The following is a 20,026-nucleotide window of genomic DNA, read 5'->3' as shown; positions in this document are numbered from 1 at the left end:
TAAGTGGCTGGTAGGGTGGAGAGTGTTGGGGAGATGAGTGACTTGGTGGGATGTTAGGCAGTGGGGGGAAGGCAGGGATAGTGCTGGGGCTTTGGGAGAGGTTAGACAGTGCTGGGCGGGGGTGGATAGAAGACCGATAGTACCGGTAAAAGAGGGGGAGGGGCACTACAGAGTGCAACACAACACAATGCGAGGGAGTGAGGAGCCCCACAGAGTGACGGGGGGAAGGGGGCCCCACAGCATGCCAGGGGGGGAAAGGAGCCCCACAGTGTGCCGAAGGGGGGGGCAGAGTGCCCGAGGGGAAGGGGGCCCCCGCTGCGTGCCGGGGGGGAAGGGGGCCCCCCAGAGCTCCGGGGGGGAAGGGGGCCCCGCAGAGCACCGGGGGGGAAAGAGGGCCCCGCAGCGTGCCGAAGGGGGGGGGGGGGGCAGAGTGCCCTAGGGGAAGGGGGCCCCCGCAGCGTGCCGGGGGGGGAAGGGGGCCCCCGCAGCGTGCCGGGGGGGAAGGGGGCCCCCGCAGCGTGCCGGGGAGGAAGGGGGCCCCCGCAGCGTGCCGGGGGGAGGCCCGCAGCGTGCCGGGGGGAGGAAGGGGGCCCCCGCAGCGTGCCGGGGAGGAAGGGGGCCCCCGCAGCGAGCCGGGGGGGAAGGGGGCCCCCGCAGCGTGCCGGGGCAGGAAGGGGGCCCCGCAGCGTGCCGAGGGAGGAAGGGGGCCCCCGCAGCGTGCCGAAGGGGGGGGGCAGAGTGCCCGAGGGGAAGCGGGCCCCCGGAGCGTGCCGGGGGGGGAAGGGGGCCACGCAGCGTGCCGGGGGGGAAGGGGGCCCCCGCAGCGTGCCGGGGGGGGAAGGGGGGGCACAGAGTGCCAGGGGCCGGGGGGCACAGAGTGCCAGGGGCCGGGGGGCACAGAGTGCCAGGGCCGGGGGGCACAGAGTGCCAGGGCCGGGGGGGCACAGAGTGCCAGGGCCGGGGGGGCACAGAGTGCCAGGGGCCGGGGGGGCACAGAGTGCCAGGGGCCGGGGGGGCACAGAGTGCCAGGGGCCGGGGGGGCACAGAGTGCCAGGGGCCGGGGGGGCACAGAGTGCCAGGGGCCGGGGGGCACAGAGTGCCAGGGGCCGGGGGGGCACAGAGTGCCAGGGGCCGGGGGGCACAGAGTGCCAGGGGCCGGGGGGGCACAGAGTGCCAGGGGCCGGGGGGGCACAGAGTGCCAGGGGCCGGGGGGCACAGAGCGCCAGGGGCCGGGGGGCACAGAGCGCCAGGGGCCGGGGGGCACAGAGCGCCAGGGGCCGGGGGGCACAGAGCGCCAGGGGCCGGGGGGCACAGAGCGCCAGGGGCCGGGGGGCACAGGGCGCCAGGGGCGGGGGGGCACAGGGCGCCAGGGGCGGGGGGGCACAGGGCGCCAGGGGCGGGGGGGCACAGAGCGCCAGGGGCGGGGGGCACAGAGCGCCAGGGGCGGGGGGCACAGAGCGCCAGGGGCGGGGGGCACAGAGCGCCAGGGGCGGGGGGGCACAGAGCGCCAGGGGCGGGGGGGCACAGAGCGCCAGGGGCGGGGGGGCACAGAGCGCCAGGGGCGGGGGGGCACAGAGCGCCAGGGGCGGGGGGGCACAGAGCGCCAGGGGCGGGGGGGCACAGAGCGCCAGGGGCGGGGGGGCACAGAGCGCCAGGGGCGGGGGGGCACAGAGCGCCAGGGGCGGGGGGGCACAGAGCGCCAGGGGCGGGGGGCACAGAGCGCCAGGAGCGGGGGGCACAGAGCGCCGGGGGCCGGGGGGCACAGAGCGCCGGGGGGCACAGAGCGCCGGGGGGCACAGAGCGCCGGGGGGCACAGAGCGCCGGGGGGCACAGAGCGCCGGGGGGCACAGAGCGCCGGGGGGCACAGAGCGCCGGGGGTGGGGGGCACAGAGTGCCGGGGGCGGGGGGCACAGAGTGCCAGGGGCGCGGGGGGCACAGAGTGCCAGGGGCGCGGGGGCACAGAGCGCCGGGGCGGGGGGGCACAGAGCGCCGGGGGCGGGGGGGCACAGAGCGCCGGGGGCGGGGGGGCACAGAGCGCCGGGGGCGGGGGGGCACAGAGCGCCGGGGGCGGGGGGGCACAGAGCGCCGGGGGCGGGGGGGCACAGAGCGCCGGGGGCGGGGGGGCACAGAGCGCCGGGGGCGGGGGGGCACAGAGCGCCGGGGGCGGGGGGGCACAGAGCGCCGGGGGCGGGGGGGCACAGAGCGCCGGGGGAGGGGGGGCACAGAGCGCCGGGGGAGGGGGGCACAGAGCGTCGGGGGGGCGCACGCCGGGGGGCACAGAGCGCCGGGGGGCATAGAGCGCCAGGGGCGGGGGTCACAGAGCGCCAGTGGCGGGGCGCACAGAGCGCCAGTGGCGGGGGGGCACAGAGCGCCAGTGGCGGGGGGCACAGAGCGCCAGTGGCGGGGGGGCACAGAGCGCCGGGGGCCGGGGGGCACAGAGCGCCGGGGGCCGGGGGGCACAGAGCGCCGGGGGCCGGGGGCACAGAGCGCCGGGGGGCACTGAGCGCCGGGGGGCACAGAACGCCGGGGGGCACAGAGTGCCGGGGCGGGGGGCACAGAGTGCCAGGGGCGCGGGGGCACAGAGCGCCAGGGGCCGGGGGGCACAGAGCGCCAGGGGCCGGGGGGCACAGAGCGCCAGGGGCCGGGGGGCACAGAGCGCCAGGGGCCGGGGGGCACAGAGCGCCAGGGGCCGGGGGGCACAGAGCGCCAGGGGCCGGGGGGCACAGAGCGCCAGGGGCCGGGGGGCACAGAGCGCCAGGGGCCGGGGGGCACAGAGCGCCAGGGGCCGGGGGGCACAGAGCGCCAGGGGCCGGGGGGCACAGAGCGCCAGGGGCCGGGGGGCACAGAGCGCCAGGGGCCGGGGGGCACAGAGCGCCAGGGGCCGGGGGGCACAGAGCGCCAGGGGCCGGGGGGCACAGAGCGCCAGGGGCCGGGGGGCACAGAGCGCCAGGGGCCGGGGGGCACAGAGCGCCAGGGGCCGGGGGGCACAGAGCGCCAGGGGCCGGGGGGCACTGAGCGCCAGGGGCCGGGGGGCACTGAGCGCCAGGGGCCGGGGGGCACAGAGCGCCAGGGGCCGGGGGGCACAGAGCGCCAGGGGCCGGGGGGGCACAGAGCGCCAGGGGCCGGGGGGGGCACAGAGCGCCAGGGGCCGGGGGGGCACAGAGCGCCAGGGGCCGGGGGCACAGAGCGCCAGGGGCCGGGGGCACAGAGCGCCAGGGGCCGGGGGCACAGAGCGCCAGGGGGCACAGAGCGCCAGGGGCACACAGCGCCAGGGGGCACAGGGCACCAGGGGCGCAGAGCGCCAGGGCGCAGAGCGCCAGGGGCGCAGAGCGCCAGGGGCCGGGCGCAGTGCGCCAGGGGCGGGGGGCGCAGAGCGCCAGGGGCGGGGGGCGCAGAGCGCCAGGGGCGGGGGGCGCAGAGCGCCAGGGGCGGGGGGCGCAGAGCGGCAGGGGGCGCAGAGCGGCAGGGGGCGCAGAGCGGCAGGGGGCGCAGAGCGCCAGGGGGCGCAGAGCGCCAGGGGCGGGGGGCGCAGAGCGCCAGGGGCGGGGGGCGCAGAGCGCCAGGGGCGGGGGGCGCAGAGCGCCAGGGGCGGGGGGCGCAGAGCGCCAGGGGCGGGGGGCGCAGAGCGCCAGGGGCGGGGGGCGCAGAGCGCCAGGGGCGGGGGGGCGCAGAGCGCCAGGGGCGGGGGGGCGCAGAGCGCCAGGGGCGGGGGGCGCAGAGCGCCAGGGGCGGGGGGGCGCAGAGCGCCAGGGGCGGGGGGCGCAGAGCGCCAAGGGCGGGGGACACAGAGCGCCAGGGGCGGGGGGGCACAGAGCGCCAGGGGCGGGGGGGCACAGAGCGCCAGGGGCTGGGGCACAGAGCGCCAGGGGCGGGGAGCACAGAGCGCCAGGGGCGGGGGCACAGAGCGCCAGGGGCGGGGGCACAGAGCGCCAGGGGCGGGGGCACAGAGCGCCAGGGGCGGGGGCACAGAGCGCCAGGGGCGGGGGCACAGAGCGCCAGGGGCGGGGGCACAGAGCGCCAGGGGAGGGGGCACAGAGCGCCAGGGGCGGGGGGCACAGAGCGCCAGCGGCGGGGGGCACAGAGTGCCAGGGGCGGGGGGCACAGAGTGCCAGGGGCGGGGGGCACAGAGTGCCAGGGGCGGGGGGCACAGAGTGCCAGGGGCGGGGGGCACAGAGTGCCAGGGGCGAGGGGCACAGAGTGCCAGGGGCGGGGGGCACAGAGTGCCAGGGGCGGGGGGCACAGAGTGCCAGGGGCGGGGGGCACAGAAGTGCCAGGGGCGGGGGGCACAGAGTACCAGGGGCGGGGGGCACAGAGTGCCAGGGGCAGGGGGCACAGAGTGCCAGGGGCAGGGGGCACAGAGTGCCAGGGGCAGGGGGCACAGAGTGCCAGGGGCGCGGGGGCACAGAGCGCCGGGGGCGCGGGGGCACAGAGCGCCGGGGGCGGGGGGGCTCAGAGCGCCGGTGGCGGGGGAGCACAGAGCGCCGGGGGCGGGGGGGCACAGAGCGTCGGGGGGGCGCAGCACCGGGGGGCGGGGGGCACAGAGCGCCGGGGGGCATAGAGCGCCAGGGGCGGGGGTCACAGAGCGCCAGTGGCGGGGGGCACAGAGCGCCAGTGGCGGGGGGGCACAGAGCGCCAGTGGCGGGGGGCACAGAGCGCCAGTGGCGGGGGGGCACAGAGCGCCAGTGGCGGGGGCACAGAGCGCCAGTGGCGGGGGGCACAGAGCGCCAGTGGCGGGGGGCACAGAGCGCCAGTGTCGGGGGCCACAGAGCGCCAGTGGCCGGGGGGCACAGAGCGCCAGTGGCGGGGGGCACAGAGCGCCAGGGGCCGGGGGCACAGAGCGCCAGGGGCCGGGGGGCACAGAGCACCAGGGGCCGGGGGGCACAGAGCGCCAGGGGGCACAGAGCGCCAGGGGGCACAGAGCGCCAGGGGGCACAGAGCGCCAGGGGCCGGGGGGCACAGAGCGCCAGGGGCCGGGGGCACAGAGCGCCAGGGGCCGGGGGGCACAGAGCGCCAGGGGCCGGGGGGCACAGAGCGCCAGGGGCCGGGGGGCACAGAGCGCCAGGGGCCGGGGGGCACAGAGCGCCAGGGGCCGGGGGGCACAGAGCGCCAGGGGCCGGGGGGCACAGAGCGCCAGGGGGCACAGAGCGCCAGGGGGCACAGAGCGCCAGGGGCCGGGGGGCACAGAGCGCCAGGGGCCGGGGGGCACAGAGCGCCAGGGGCCGGGGGCACAGAGCGCCAGGGGCCGGGGGCACAGAGCGCCAGGGGCCGGGGGCACAGAGCGCCAGGGGCCGGGGGCACAGAGCGCCAGGGGCCGGGGGGCACAGAGCGCCAGGGGCCGGGGGGCACAGAGCGCCAGGGGCCGGGGGCACAGAGCGCCAGGGGCCGGGGGGCACAGAGCGCCAGGGGCCTGGGGGCACAGAGCGCCAGGGGCACACAGCGCCAGGGGGCACAGGGCACCAGGGGCGCAGAGCGCCAGGGCGCAGAGCGCCAGGGGCGCAGAGCGCCAGGGGCCGGGCGCAGTGCGCCAGGGGCGGGGGGCGCAGAGCGCCAGGGGCGGGGGGCGCAGAGCGGCAGGGGGCGCAGAGCGGCAGGGGGCGCAGAGCGGCAGGGGGCGCAGAGCGGCAGGGGGCGCAGAGCGCCAGGGGCGGGGGGCGCAGAGCGCCAGGGGCGGGGGGTGCAGAGCGCCAGGGGCGGGGGGCGCAGAGCGCCAGGGGCGGGGGGCGCAGAGCGCCAGGGGCGGGGGGCGCAGAGCGCCAGGGGCGGGGGGCGCAGAGCGCCAAGGGCGGGGGACACAGAGCGCCAGGGGCGGGGGGGCACAGAGCGCCAGGGGCGGGGGGGCACAGAGCGCCAGGGGCGGGGGCACAGAGCGCCAGGGGCGGGGGCACAGAGCGCCAGGGGCGGGGAGCACAGAGCGCCAGGGGCGGGGGCACAGAGCGCCAGGGGCGGGGGCACAGAGCGCCAGGGGCGGGGGCACAGAGCGCCAGGGGCGGGGGCACAGAGCGCCAGGGGCGGGGGCACAGAGCGCCAGGGGAGGGGGGCACAGAGCGCCAGGGGCGGGGGGCACAGAGCGCCAGGGGCGGGGGGCACAGAGCGCCAGCGGCGGGGGGCACAGAGTGCCAGGGGCGGGGGGCACAGAGTGCCAGGGGCGGGGGGCACAGAGTGCCAGGGGCGGGGGGCACAGAGTGCCAGGGGCAGGGGGCACAGAGTGCCAGGGGCGGGGGGCACAGAGTGCCAGGGGCGGGGGGCACAGAGTGCCAGGGGCGGGGGGCACAGAGTGCCAGGGGCGGGGGGCACAGAAGTGCCAGGGGCGGGGGGCACAGAGTACCAGGGGCGGGGGGGCACAGAGTGCCAGGGGCAGGGGGCACAGAGTGCCAGGGGCAGGGGGCACAGAGTGCCAGCGGCGCGGGGGCACAGAGCGCCGGGGGCGCGGGGGCACAGAGCGCCGGGGGCGGGGGGGCTCAGAGCGCCGGTGGCGGGGGAGCACAGAGCGCCGGGGGCGGGGGGGCACAGAGCGTCGGGGGGGCGCAGCACCGGGGGGCGGGGGGCACAGAGCGCCGGGGGGCATAGAGCGCCAGGGGCGGGGGTCACAGAGCGCCAGTGGCGGGGGGCACAGAGCGCCAGTGGCGGGGGGGCACAGAGCGCCAGTGGCGGGGGGGCACAGAGCGCCAGTGGCGGGGGCACAGAGCGCCAGTGGCGGGGGGCACAGAGCGCCAGTGGCGGGGGGCACAGAGCGCCAGTGTCGGGGGGCACAGAGCGCCAGTGTCGGGGGCCACAGAGCGCCAGTGGCCGGGGGGCACAGAGCGCCAGTGGCGGGGGGCACAGAGCGCCAGGGGCCGGGGGGCACAGAGCGCCAGGGGCCGGGGGGCACAGAGCACCAGGGGCCGGGGGGCACAGAGCGCCAGGGGGCACAGAGCGCCAGGGGGCACAGAGCGCCAGGGGGCACAGAGCGCCAGGGGGCACAGAGCGCCAGGGGCCGGGGGGCACAGAGCGCCAGGGGCCGGGGGCACAGAGCGCCAGGGGCCGGGGGCACAGAGCGCCAGGGGCCGGGGGCACAGAGCGCCAGGGGCCGGGGGGCACAGAGCGCCAGGGGCCGGGGGGCACAGAGCGCCAGGGGCCGGGGGGCACAGAGCGCCAGGGGCCGGGGGGCACAGAGCGCCAGGGGCCGGGGGGCACAGAGCGCCAGGGGCCGGGGGCACAGAGCGCCAGGGGGCACAGAGCGCATGGGGCCGGGGGGCACAGAGCGCCAGGGGCAGGGGGGCACAGAGCGCCAGGGGCCGGGGGCACAGAGCGCCAGGGGCCGGGGGCACAGAGCGCCAGGGGCCGGGGGCACAGAGCGCCAGGGGCCGGGGGGCACAGAGCGCCAGGGGCCGGGGGGCACAGAGCGCCAGGGGCCGGGGGGCACAGAGCGCCAGGGGCCGGGGGGCACAGAGCGCCAGGGGCCGGGGGGCACAGAGCGCCAGGGGCCGGGGGGCACAGAGCGCCAGGGGCCGGGGGGCACAGAGCGCCAGGGGCCGGGGGGCACAGAGCGCCAGGGGCCGGGGGGCACAGAGCGCCAGGGGCCGGGGGGCACAGAGCGCCAGGGGCCGGGGGGCACAGAGCGCCAGGGGCCGGGGGGCACAGAGCGCCAGGGGCCGGGGGGCACAGAGCGCCAGGGGCCGGGGGGCACAGAGCGCCAGGGGCCGGGGGGCACAGAGCGCCAGGGGCCGGGGGGCACAGAGCGCCAGGGGCCGGGGGGCACAGAGCGCCAGGGGCCGGGGGGCACAGAGCGCCAGGGGCCGGGGGGCACAGAGCGCCAGGGGCCGGGGGGCACAGAGCGCCAGGGGCCGGGGGGCACAGAGCGCCAGGGGCCGGGGGGCACAGAGCGCCAGGGGCCGGGGGGCACAGAGCGCCAGGGGCCGGGGGGCACAGAGCGCCAGGGGCCGGGGGGCACAGAGCGCCAGGGGCCGGGGGGCACAGAGCGCCAGGGGCCGGGGGGCACAGAGCGCCAGGGGCCGGGGGGCACAGAGCGCCAGGGGCCGGGGGGCACAGAGCGCCAGGGGCCGGGGGGCACAGAGCGCCAGGGGCCGGGGGGCACAGAGCGCCAGGGGCCGGGGGGCACAGAGCGCCAGGGGCCGGGGGGCACAGAGCGCCAGGGGCCGGGGGGCACAGAGCGCCAGGGGCCGGGGGGCACAGAGCGCCAGGGGCCGGGGGGCACAGAGCGCCAGGGGCCGGGGGGCACAGAGCGCCAGGGGCCAGGGGGGCACAGAGCGCCAGGGGCCGGGGGGCACAGAGCGCCAGGGGCCGGGGGGCACAGAGCGCCAGGGGCCGGGGGGCACAGAGCGCCAGGGGCCGGGGGGCACAGAGCGCCAGGGGCCGGGGGGCACAGAGCGCCAGGGGGCACAGAGCGCCAGGGGGGCACAGAGCGCCAGGGGGGCACAGAGCGCCAGGGGCCGGGGGGCACAGAGCGCCAGGGGCCGGGGGGCACAGAGCGCCAGGGGCCGGGGGGCACAGAGCGCCAGGGGCCGGGGGGCACAGAGCGCCAGGGGCCGGGGGGCACAGAGCGCCAGGGGCCGGGGGGCACAGAGCGCCAGGGGCCGGGGGGCACAGAGCGCCAGGGGCCGGGGGGCACAGAGCGCCAGGGGCCGGGGGGCACAGAGCGCCAGGGGCCGGGGGGCACAGAGCGCCAGGGGCCGGGGGGCACAGAGCGCCAGGGGCCGGGGGGCACAGAGCGCCAGGGGCCGGGGGGCACAGAGCGCCAGGGGCCGGGGGGCACAGAGCGCCAGGGGCCGGGGGGCACAGAGCGCCAGGGGCCGGGGGGCACAGAGCGCCAGGGGCCGGGGGGCACAGAGCGCCAGGGGCCGGGGGGCACAGAGCGCCAGGGGCCGGGGGGCACAGAGCGCCAGGGGCGAGCGCCAGGGGCCGGGGGGCACAGAGCGCCAGGGGCCGGGGGGCACAGAGCGCCAGGGGCCGGGGGGCACAGAGCGCCAGGGGCCGGGGGGCACAGAGCGCCAGGGGCCGGGGGGCACAGAGCGCCAGGGGCCGGGGGGCACAGAGCGCCAGGGGCCGGGGGGCACAGAGCGCCAGGGGCCGGGGGGCACAGAGCGCCAGGGGCCGGGGGCACAGAGCGCCAGGGGCCGGGGGGCACAGAGCGCCAGGGGCCGGGGGGCACAGAGCGCCAGGGGCCGGGGGGCACAGAGCGCCAGGGGCCGGGGGGCACAGAGCGCCAGGGGCCGGGGGCACAGAGCGCCAGGGGCCGGGGGCACAGAGCGCCAGGGGCCGGGGGGCACAGAGCGCCAGGGGCCGGGGGCACAGAGCGCCAGGGGCCGGGGGGCACAGAGCGCCAGGGGCCGGGGGGCACAGAGCGCCAGGGGCCGGGGGCACAGAGCGCCAGGGGCCGGGGGGCACAGAGCGCCAGGGGCCGGGGGCACAGAGCGCCAGGGGCCGGGGGGGCACAGAGCGCCAGGGGCCGGGGGGCACAGAGCGCCAGGGGCCGGGGGGCACAGAGCGCCAGGGGCCGGGGGCACAGAGCGCCAGGGGCCGGGGGGCACAGAGCGCCAGGGGCCGGGGGGCACAGAGCGCCAGGGGCCGGGGGGCACAGAGCGCCAGGGGCCGGGGGGCACAGAGCGCCAGGGGCCGGGGGGCACAGAGCGCCAGGGGCCGGGGGGCACAGAGCGCCAGGGGCCGGGGGGCACAGAGCGCCAGGGGCCGGGGGGCACAGAGCGCCAGGGGCCGGGGGCACAGAGCGCCAGGGGCCGGGGGGCACAGAGCGCCAGGGGCCGGGGGGCACAGAGCGCCAGGGGCCGGGGGGCACAGAGCGCCAGGGGCCGGGGGGCACAGAGCGCCAGGGGCCGGGGGGCACAGAGCGCCAGGGGCCGGGGGGCACAGAGCGCCAGGGGCCGGGGGGCACAGAGCGCAGGGGCCGGGGGGCACAGAGCGCCAGGGGCCGGGGCGGGCACAGAGCGCCAGGGGCCGGGGGGCACAGAGCGCCAGGGGCCGGGGGGCACAGAGCGCCAGGGGCCGGGGGGCACAGAGCGCCGGGGCCGGGGGGCACAGAGCGCCAGGGGCCGGGGGGCACAGAGCGCCAGGGGCGGGGGGCACAGAGCGCCAGGGGCCGGGGGGCACAGAGCGCCAGGGGCCGGGGGCACAGAGCGCCAGGGGCCGGGGGCACAGAGCGCCAGGGGCCGGGGGGCACAGAGCGCCAGGGGCCGGGGGGCACAGAGCGCCAGGGGCCGGGGGGCACAGAGCGCCAGGGGCCGGGGGGCACAGAGCGCCAGGGGCCGGGGGCACAGAGCGCCAGGGGCCGGGGGGGCACAGAGCGCCAGGGGCCGGGGGGCACAGAGCGCCAGGGGCCGGGGGGCACAGAGCGCCAGGGGCCGGGGGGCACAGAGCGCCAGGGGCCGGGGGGCACAGAGCGCCAGGGGCCGGGGGCACAGAGCGCCAGGGGCCGGGGGGCACAGAGCGCCAGGGGCCGGGGGGCACAGAGCGCCAGGGGCCGGGGGGCACAGAGCGCCAGGGGCCGGGGGGCACAGAGCGCCAGGGCCGGGGGGCACAGAGCGCCAGGGGCCGGGGGGCACAGAGCGCCAGGGGCCGGGGGCACAGAGCGCCAGGGGCCGGGGGGCACAGAGCGCCAGGGGCCGGGGGGCACAGAGCGCCAGGGGCCGGGGGGCACAGAGCGCCAGGGGCCGGGGGGCACAGAGCGCCAGGGGCCGGGGGGCACAGAGCGCCAGGGGCCGGGGGGCACAGAGCGCCAGGGGCCGGGGGGCACAGAGCGCCAGGGGCCGGGGGCACAGAGCGCCAGGGGCCGGGGGCACAGAGCGCCAGGGGCCGGGGGGCACAGAGCGCCAGGGGCCGGGGGGCACAGAGCGCCAGGGGCCGGGGGCACAGAGCGCCAGGGGCCGGGGGCACAGAGCGCCAGGGGCCGGGGGGCACAGAGCGCCAGGGGCCGGGGGCACAGAGCGCCAGGGGCCGGGGGGCACAGAGCGCCAGGGGCCGGGGGCACAGAGCGCCAGGGACCGGGGGGCACAGAGCGCCAGGGGCCGGGGGCACAGAGCGCCAGGGGCCGGGGGCACAGAGCGCCAGGGGCCGGGGGCACAGAGCGCCAGGGGCCGGGGGCACAGAGCGCCAGGGGCCGGGGGCACAGAGCGCCAGGGCCGGGGGGCACAGAGCGCCAGGGGCCGGGGGGCACAGAGCGCCAGGGGCCGGGGGCACAGAGCGCCAGGGGCCGGGGGGCACAGAGCGCCAGGGGCCGGGGGGCACAGAGCGCCAGGGCCGGGGGCACAGAGCGCCAGGGGCCGGGGGGCACAGAGCGCCAGGGGCCGGGGGCACAGAGCGCCAGGGGCCGGGGGCACAGAGCGCCAGGGGCCGGGGGGCACAGAGCGCCAGGGGCCGGGGGCACAGAGCGCCAGGGGCCGGGGGGCACAGAGCGCCAGGGGCCGGGGGGCACAGAGCGCCAGGGGGCACAGAGCGCCAGGGGCCGGGGGGCACAGAGCGCCAGGGCCGGGGAGCACAGAGCGCCAGGGGCCGGGGGGCACAGAGCGCCAGGGGCCGGGGGGCACAGAGCGCCAGGGGCCGGGGGGCACAGAGCGCCAGGGGCCGGGGGGCACAGAGCGCCAGGGGCCGGGGCACAAAGCGCCGGGGGGGCACAGAGCGCCGGGGGGCACAGACCGCCAGGGGGGCACAGAGCGCCAGGGGCCACAGAGCGCCAGGGGCCGGGGGGCACAGAGCGCCAGGGGCCGGGGGGCACAGAGCGCCAGGGGCCGGGGGGCACAGAGCGCCAGGGGCCGGGGGGCACAGAGCGCCAGGGGCCGGGGGCACAGAGCGCCAGGGGCCGGGGGGCACAGAGCGCCAGGGGCCGGGGGCACAGAGCGCCAGGGGCCGGGGGCACAGAGCGCCAGGGGCCGGGGGCACAGAGCGCCAGGGGCCGGGGGGCACAGAGCGCCAGGGGCCGGGGGCACAGAGCGCCAGGGGCCGGGGGCACCAGAGCGCCAGGGGCCGGGGGCACAGAGCGCCAGGGGCCGGGGGGCACAGAGCGCCAGGGCCGGGGGGCACAGAGCGCCAGGGGCCGGGGGGCACAGAGCGCCAGGGCCGGGGGGCACAGAGCACCAGGGGCCGGGGGCACAGAGCGCCAGGGGCCGGGGGGCACAGAGCGCCAGGGGCCGGGGGGCACAGAGCGCCAGGGGCCGGGGGGCACAGAGCGCCAGGGGCCGGGGGGCACAGAGCGCCAGGGGCCGGGGGGCACAGAGCGCCAGGGCCGGGGGGCACAGAGCGCCAGGGGCCGGGGGCACAGAGCGCAGGGGCCGGGGGCACAGAGCGCCAGGGGCCGGGGGGCACAGAGCGCCAGGGGGGGGGCACAGAGCGCCAGGGGCCGGGGGGCACAGAGCGCCAGGGCCGGGGGCACAGAGCGCCAGGGGCCGGGGGGCACAGAGCGCCAGGGGCCGGGGGGCACAGAGCGCCAGGGGCCGGGGGGCACAGAGCGCCAGGGGCCGGGGGGCACAGAGCGCCAGGGGCCGGGGGCACAGAGCGCCAGGGGCCGGGGGGCACAGAGCGCCAGGGGCCGGGGGGCACAGAGCGCCAGGGGCCGGGGGGCACAGAGCGCCAGGGGCCGGGGGGCACAGAGCGCCAGGGGCCGGGGCACAGAGCGCCAGGGGCCGGGGCACAGAGCGCCAGGGGCCGGGGGCACAGAGCGCCAGGGGCCGGGGGGCACAGAGCGCCAGGGGCCGGGGGCACAGATCGCCAGGGGCCGGGGGGCACAGAGCGCCAGGGGCCGGGGGGCACAGAGCGCCAGGGGCCGGGGGCACAGAGCGCCAGGGGCCGGGGGCACAGAGCGCCAGGGGCCGGGGGCACAAAGCGCCAGGGGGCACAGGGCGCCAGGGGCGCAGAGCGCCAGGGGCCGGGGCGCAGTGCGCCAGGGGCGGGGGGCGCAGAGCGCCAGGGGCGGGGGGCGCAGGGCGCCGGGGCGCAGAGCGCCAGGGGCGGGGGCGCAGAGCGCCAGGGGCGAGGGGCGCAGAGCGCCAGGGGGCTCAGAGCGCCAGGGGCCGGGGGCTCAGAGCGCCAGGGGCGGGGGGCACAGAGCGCCAGGGGCCGGGGGGCACAGAGCGCCAGGGGCCGGGGGGCACAGAGCGCCAGGGGCCGGGGGGCACAGAGCGCCAGGGGCCGGGGGGCACAGAGCGCCAGGGGCCGGGGGGCACAGAGCGCCAGGGGCCGGGGGGCACAGAGCGCCAGGGGCCGGGGGCACAGAGCGCCAGGGGCCGGGGGGCACAGAGCGCCAGGGGCCGGGGGGCACAGAGCGCCAGGGGCCGGGGGGCACAGAGCGCCAGGGGCCGGGGGGCACAGAGCGCCAGGGGCCGGGGGGCACAGAGCGCCAGGGGCCGGGGGCACAGAGCGCCAGGGGCCGGGGGGCACAGAGCGCCAGGGGCCGGGGGGCACAGAGCGCCAGGGGCCGGGGGCACAGAGCGCCAGGGGCCGGGGGGCACAGAGCGCCAGGGGCCGGGGGGCACAGAGCGCCAGGGGCCGGGGGGCACAGAGCGCCAGGGGCCGGGGGGCACAGAGCGCCAGGGGCCGGGGGCACAGAGCGCCAGGGGCCGGGGGGCACAGAGCGCCAGGGGCCGGGGGGCACAGAGCGCCAGGGGCACAAAGCGCCAGGGGGCACAGGGCGCCAGGGGCGCAGAGCGCCAGGGCGCAGAGCGCCAGGGGCGCAGAGCGCCAGGGGCCGGGGCGCAGAGCGCCAGGGGCGGGGGGCGCAGAGCGCCAGGGGCGGGGGGCGCAGAGCGCCAGGGGCGGGGGGCGCAGAGCGCCAGGGGCGGTGGGCGCAGAGCGCCAGGGGGCGCAGAGCGCCAGGGGCGGGGGGCGCAGAGCGCCAGGGGCGCAGAGCGCCAGGGGCGGGGGGCGCAGAGCGCCAGGGGGCGCAGAGCGGCAGGGGGCGCAGAGCGCCAGGGGCGGGGGGCGCAGGGCGCCAGGGGCGGGGGGCGCAGAGCGCCAGGGGCGGGGGGCGCAGAGCGCCAGGGGCGGGGGGCGCAGAGCGCCAGGGGCGGGGGGCGCAGAGCGCCAGGGGCGGGGGGCGCAGAGCGCCAGGGGCGGGGGGCGCAGAGCGCCAGGGGCGGGGGGCGCAGAGCGCCGGGGCGCAGATCGCCAGGGGCGCAGAGCGCCAGGGGCGGGGGGGGCGCAGAGCGCCAAGGGCGGGGGGCACAGAGCGCCAGGGGCGGGGGGCACAGAGCGCCAGGGGCGGGGGGGGCACAGAGCGCCAGGGGCGGGGGGGCACAGAGCGCCAGGGGCGGGGGCACAGAGCGCCGGGGGGGGCACAGAGCGCCAGGGGCGTGGGGCACAGAGCACCAGGGGCGGGGGGGGCAGAGCGCCAGGGGCGGGGGCGGCAGAGCGCCAGGGGCGGGGGCGGCACAGAGCGCCAGGGGCGGGGGCACAGAGCGCCAGGGGCGGGGGGCACAGAGCGCCAGGGGCGGGGGCACAGAGCGCCAGGGGCGGGGGCACAGAGCGCCAGGGGCGGGGGCACAGAGCGCCAGGGGCGGGGGCACAGAGGGCAGGGGCGGGGGGCACAGAGGGCCGGGGCGGGGGGCACAGAGCGCCAGGGGCGGGGGGCACAGAGCGCCAGGGGCGGGGGGCACAGAGCGCCAGGGGCGGGGGGCACAGAGCGCCAGGGGCGGGGGGCGCAGAGCGCCAGGGGCGAGGGGCGCAGAGCGCCAGGGGCGGGGGGCTCAGAGCGCCAGGGGCGGGGGGCTCAGAGCGCCAGGGGCGGGGGGCACAGAGCGCCAGGGGCCGGGGGGCACAGAGCGCCAGGGGCCGGGGGGCACAGAGCGCCAGGGGCCGGGGGGCACAGAGCGCCAGGGGCCGGGGGGCACAGAGCGCCAGGGGCCGGGGGGCACAGAGCGCCAGGGGCCGGGGGGCACAGAGCGCCAGGGGCCGGGGGGCACAGAGCGCCAGGGGCCGGGGGGCACAGAGCGCCAGGGGCCGGGGGGCACAGAGCGCCAGGGGCCGGGGGGCACAGAGCGCCAGGGGCCGGGGGGCACAGAGCGCCAGGGGCCGGGGGCACAGAGCGCCAGGGGCCGGGGGGCACAGAGCGCCAGGGGCCGGGGGGCACAGAGCGCCAGGGGCCGGGGGGCACAGAGCGCCAGGGGCCGGGGGGCACAGAGCGCCAGGGGCCGGGGGGCACAGAGCGCCAGGGGCCGGGGGGCACAGAGCGCCAGGGGCCGGGGGGGCACAGAGCGCCAGGGGCCGGGGGGCACAGAGCGCCAGGGGCCGGGGGCACAGAGCGCCAGGGGCCGGGGGGCACAGAGCGCCAGGGGCCGGGGGGCACAGAGCGCCAGGGGCACAAAGGCACAGGGGGCACAGGGCGCCAGGGGCGCAGAGCGCTAGGGCGCAGAGCGCCAGGGGCGCAGAGCGCCAGGGGCCGGGGCGCAGAGCGCCAGGGGCGGGGGGCGCAGAGCGCCAGGGGCGGGGGGCGCAGAGCGCCAGGGGCGGGGGGCGCAGAGCGCCAGGGGCGGTGGGCGCAGAGCGCCAGGGGGCGCAGAGCGCCAGGGGCGGGGGGCGCAGAGCGCCAGGGGCGCAGAGCGCCAGGGGCGGGGGCGCAGAGCGCCAGGGGGCGCAGAGCGGCAGGGGGCGCAGGGCGCCAGGGGCGGGGGGCGCAGGGCGCCAGGGGCGGGGGGCGCAGAGCGCCAGGGGCGGGGGGCGCAGAGCGCCAGGGGCGGGGGGCGCAGAGCGCCAGGGGCGGGGGGCGCAGAGCGCCAGGGGCGGGGGCGCAGAGCGCCAGGGGCGGGGGGCGCAGAGCGCCAGGGGCGGGGGGCGCAGAGCGCCAGGGGCGGGGGGCGCAGAGCGCCAGGGGCGGGGGGCGCAGAGCGCCAGGGGCGCAGATCGCCAGGGGCGCAGAGCGCCAGGGCGGGGGGGCGCAGAGCGCCAAGGGCGGGGGGCACAGAGCGCCAGGGGCGGGGGGCACAGAGCGCCAGGGGCGGGGGGGCACAGAGCGCCAGGGGCGGGGGGGCACAGAGCGCCAGGGGCGGGGGCACAGAGCGCCGGGGGGGCACAGAGCGCCAGGGGCGTGGGGCACAGAGCACCAGGGGCGGGGCGGCAGAGCGCCAGGGGCGGGGGCGGCAGAGCGCCAGGGGCGGGGGGGGCACAGAGCGCCAGGGGCGGGGGCACAGAGCGCCAGGGGCGGGGGGCACAGAGCGCCAGGGGCGGGGCACAGAGCGCCAGGGGCGGGGGCACAGAGCGCCAGGGGCGGGGCACAGAGCGCCAGGGGCGGGGGCACAGAGCGCCAGGGGCGGGGGCACAGAGGGGCAGGGGCGGGGGCACAGAGGGCAGGGGCGGGGGGCACAGAGGGCCGGGGCGGGGGGCACAGAGCGCCAGGGCGGGGGGCACAGAGCGCCAGGGGCGGGGGGCACAGAGCGCCAGGGGCGGGGGGCACAGAGCGCCAGGGGCGGGGGGCACAGAGCGCCAGGGGCGGGGGGCACAGAGCGCCAGGGGCGGGGGGCACAGAGCGCCAGGGCGGGGGGCACAGAGCGCCAGGGGCGGGGGCACAGAGCGCCAGGGGCGGGGGGCACAGAGCGCCAGGGGCGGGGGGCACAGAGCGCCAGGGGCGGGGGGCACAGAGCGCCAGGGGCGGGGGGCACAGAGCGCCAGGGGCGGGGGGCACAGAGCGCCAGGGGCGGGGGGCACAGAGCGCCAGGGGCGGGGGGCACAGAGCGCCAGGGGCGGGGGCACAGAGCGCCAGGGCGGGGGGCACAGAGCGCCAGGGGCGGGGGGCACAGAGCGCCAGGGGCGGGGGGCACAGAGCGCCAGGGGCGGGGGGCACAGAGCGCCAGGGGCGGGGGGCACAGAGCGCCAGGGGCGGGGGGCACAGAGTGCCAGGGGCGGGGGGCACAGAGTGCCAGGGGCGGGGGGCACAGAGTGCCAGGGGCGGGGGGCACAGAGTGCCAGGGGCGGGGGGCACAGAGTGCCAGGGGCGGGGGCACAGAGTGCCAGGGGCGGGGGGCACAGAGTGCCAGGGGCGGGGGGCACAGAGTGCCAGGGGCGGGGGCACAGAGTGCCAGGGGCGGGGGGCACAGAGTGCCAGGGGCGGGGGGCACAGAGTGCCGGGTGCGGGGGGGCGCAGAGCGCCGGGGGGCGGGGGGGCGCAGAGCGCCGGGGACGGGGGGGCGCAGAGCGCCGGGCGCAAGGGGGCGCAGAGCGCCGGGGGCAAGGGGGCGCAGTGCGCCGGGGGCGGGGGGGGCGCAGTGCGCCGGGGGCGGGGGGGGCGCAGAGCGCCGGGGCGCAGAGCGCCGGGGGCTGGGGGGGGCCCAGAGCGCCGGGGGCGGGGGGGCACAGAGCGCCGGGGGCGGGGGGGCACAGAGCGCCGGGGGCGGGGGGGGCACAGAGCGCCGGGGCGGGGGGGGCACAGAGCGCCGGGGGCGGGGGGGCACAGAGCGCCGGGGCGGGGGGCACAGAGTGCCGGGGGCGGGGGGCACAGAGTGCCAGGGGCGGGGGGCACAGAGTGCCAGGGGCGGGGGGCACAGAGTGCCAGGGGCGGGGGGCACAGAGTGCCAGGGGCGGGGGGCACAGAGTGCCAGGGCCGGGGTCACAGAGTGCCAGGGGCGGGGGGCACAGAAGTGCCAGGGGCGGGGGGCACAGAAGTGCCAGGGGCGGGGGGCACAGAGTGCCAGGGGCGGGGGGCACAGAGTGCCAGGGGCGGGGGGCACAGAGTGCCAGGGGCGCGGGGCACAGAGCGCCGGGGGCGCGGGGGCACAGAGCGCCGGGGGCGGGGGGGCACAGAGCGCCAGGGGCGGGGGGCACAGAAGTGCCAGGGGCGGGGGGCACAGAAGTGCCAGGGGCGGGGGGCACAGAAGTGCCAGGGGCGGGGGGCACAGAGTGCCAGGGGCGGGGGGCACAGAGTGCCAGGGGCGGGGGGCACAGAGTGCCAGGGGCGGGGGCACAGAGTGCCAGGGGGCGCGGGGGGGGCACAGAGCGCCGGGGGCGCGGGGGCACAGAGCGCCGGGGCGGGGGGGCACAGAGCGCCGGGTGGCGGGGGGGCACAGAGCGCCGGGGGCGGGGGGCACAGAGCGTCGGGGGGGGCGCAGCACCGGGGGGCGGGGGGCACAGAGCGCCGGGGGGCATAGAGCGCCAGGGGCGGGGGTCACAGAGCGCCAGTGGCGGGGCGCACAGAGCGCCAGTGGCGGGGGGCACAGAGCGCCAGTGGCGGGGGGCACAGAGCGCCAGTGCGGGAGGGCACAGAGCGCCAGTGGCGGGGGGGCACAGAGCGCCAGTGGCAGGGGCACAGAGCGCCGGTGGCGGGGGGCACAGAGCGCCAGTGGCGGGGGGCACAGAGCGCCATTGGCCGGGGGGCACAGAGCGCCAGTGGCGGGGGGCACAGCGCGCCGGGGCAGGGGAGGCACAGAGCGCCAGGGCAGGGGAGGCACAGAGCGCAGGTTCGGCACAGAGCGCCGGGGCGGGCACAGAGTGGCAGGGGCGGGGGGCACAGAGCGGCAGGGGCGGGGGGCACAGAGCGGCAGGGATTGGCCGGGGGGCACAGAGCGCCAGTGGCGGGGGGCACAGCGCGCCGGGGCAGGGGAGGCACAGAGCGCCAGGGGCAGGGGAGGCACAGAGCGCAGGTTCGGCACAGAGCGCCGGGGCGGGCACAGAGTGGCAGGGGCGGGGGGCACAGAGCGGCAGGGGCGGGGGGCACAGAGCGGCAGGGGCGGGGGGCACAGAGCGGCAGGGGCGGGGGGCACAGAGGGGCAGGGGCGGGGGGCACAGAGGGGCAGGGGCGGGGGGCACAGAGGGGCAGGGGCGGGGGCACAGAGCGGCAGGGGCACAGAGCGGCAGGGGCGGGGGGCACAGAGCGGCAGGGGCGGGGGGCACAGAGCGACAGGGGCGGGGGGCACAGAGCGGCAGGGGCGGGCGGGAACAGAGCGCCGGGGCGGGGGGGCGCAGAGCGCCAGGGGTGCGCAGTGCGCCAGGGACGGGTGAGTGCAGAGCGCCAGGTGCACAGAACGCCAGGGGCGGGGGGCACAGAGCGCCAGGGGCCGGGGGGGCACAGAGCGCCAGGGGCCGGGGGGCACAGAGCGCCAGGGGCCGGGGGGCACAGAGCGCCAGGGGCCGGGGGGCACAGAGCGCCAGGGGCCGGGGGGCACAGAGCGCCAGGAGCCGGGGGCACAGAGCGCCAGGGGCCGGGGGGGCACAGAGCGCCAGGGGCCGGGGGGCACAGAGCGCCAGGGGCCGGGGGGCACAGAGCGCCAGGGGCCGGGGGGCACAGAGCGCCAGGGGCCGGGGGGCACAGAGCGCCAGGGGCCGGGGGGCACCATGCGCCAGGGGCCGGGGGGCACAGAGCGCCAGGGGCCGGGGGGCACAGAGCGCCAGGGGCCGGGGGGCACAGAGCGCCAGGGGCCGGGGGGCACAGAGCGCCAGGGGCCGGGGGGCACAGAGCGCCAGGGGCCGGGGGGCACAGAGCGCCAGGGGCCGGGGGGCACAGAGCGCCAGGGGCCGGGGGGCACAGAGCGCCAGGGGCCGGGGGGCACAGAGCGCCAGGGGCCGGGGGGCACAGAGCGCCAGGGGCCGGGGGGCACAGAGCGCCAGGGGCCGGGGGGCACAGAGCGCCAGGGGCCGGGGGGCACAGAGCGCCAGGGGCCGGGGGGCACAGAGCGCCAGGGGCCGGGGGCACAGAGCGCCAGGGGCCAGGGGGCACAGAGCGCCAGGGGCCGGGGGCACAGAGCGCCAGGGGCACAGAGCGCCAGGGGCCGGGGGGGCACAGATGCGCCAGGGGCCGGGGGGCACAGAGCGCCAGGGGCACAAAGCGCCAGGGGGCACAGAGCGCCAGGGGCACAGAGCTCCAGGGGGCACAGAGCGCCGGGGGCACAGAGCGCCAGGGGCGGGGGGGCACAGAGCGCCAGGGGCGGGGGGCACAGAGCGCCAGGGGCGGGGGGCACAGAGCGCCAGGGGCGGGGGGGCACAGAGCGCCAGGGGCGGGGGGGCACAGAGCGCCAGGGGCGGGGGGGCACAGAGCGCCAGGGGCGGGGGGGCACAGAGCGCCTGGGCGGGGGGGCACAGAGCGCCAGGGGCGGGGGGGCACAGA

The 20,026-nt window shown here is 82.0% G+C and overlaps 2 protein-coding genes across 2 annotated transcripts in view; one reads left to right on the top strand and one right to left on the bottom strand.

Moving 5' to 3' along the window:
• ppp1r8a (protein phosphatase 1, regulatory subunit 8a) overlaps nt 1-20,026 on the bottom strand; it is a 61,807-nt gene that overhangs the window by 28,641 nt on the left and 13,140 nt on the right. The window lies entirely within an intron of this gene.
• LOC140429078 (uncharacterized) lies at nt 7,536-8,762 on the top strand (the record flags this gene model as incomplete). Its single annotated transcript, XM_072515638.1, has 2 exons — nt 7,536-8,246; nt 8,421-8,762. Coding segments are annotated over 2 exons (1,053 nt in total), but the record flags the coding sequence as incomplete, so codon positions are not given.

The sequence above is a fragment of the Scyliorhinus torazame genome, chromosome 1 (assembly GCF_047496885.1).
Source record: "Scyliorhinus torazame isolate Kashiwa2021f chromosome 1, sScyTor2.1, whole genome shotgun sequence".
Lineage (NCBI taxonomy): Eukaryota > Metazoa > Chordata > Chondrichthyes > Carcharhiniformes > Scyliorhinidae > Scyliorhinus > Scyliorhinus torazame.
The sequence above is the reverse complement of the archived record's forward strand: the minus strand, read 5'-3'. Positions and strand labels throughout refer to the sequence as shown.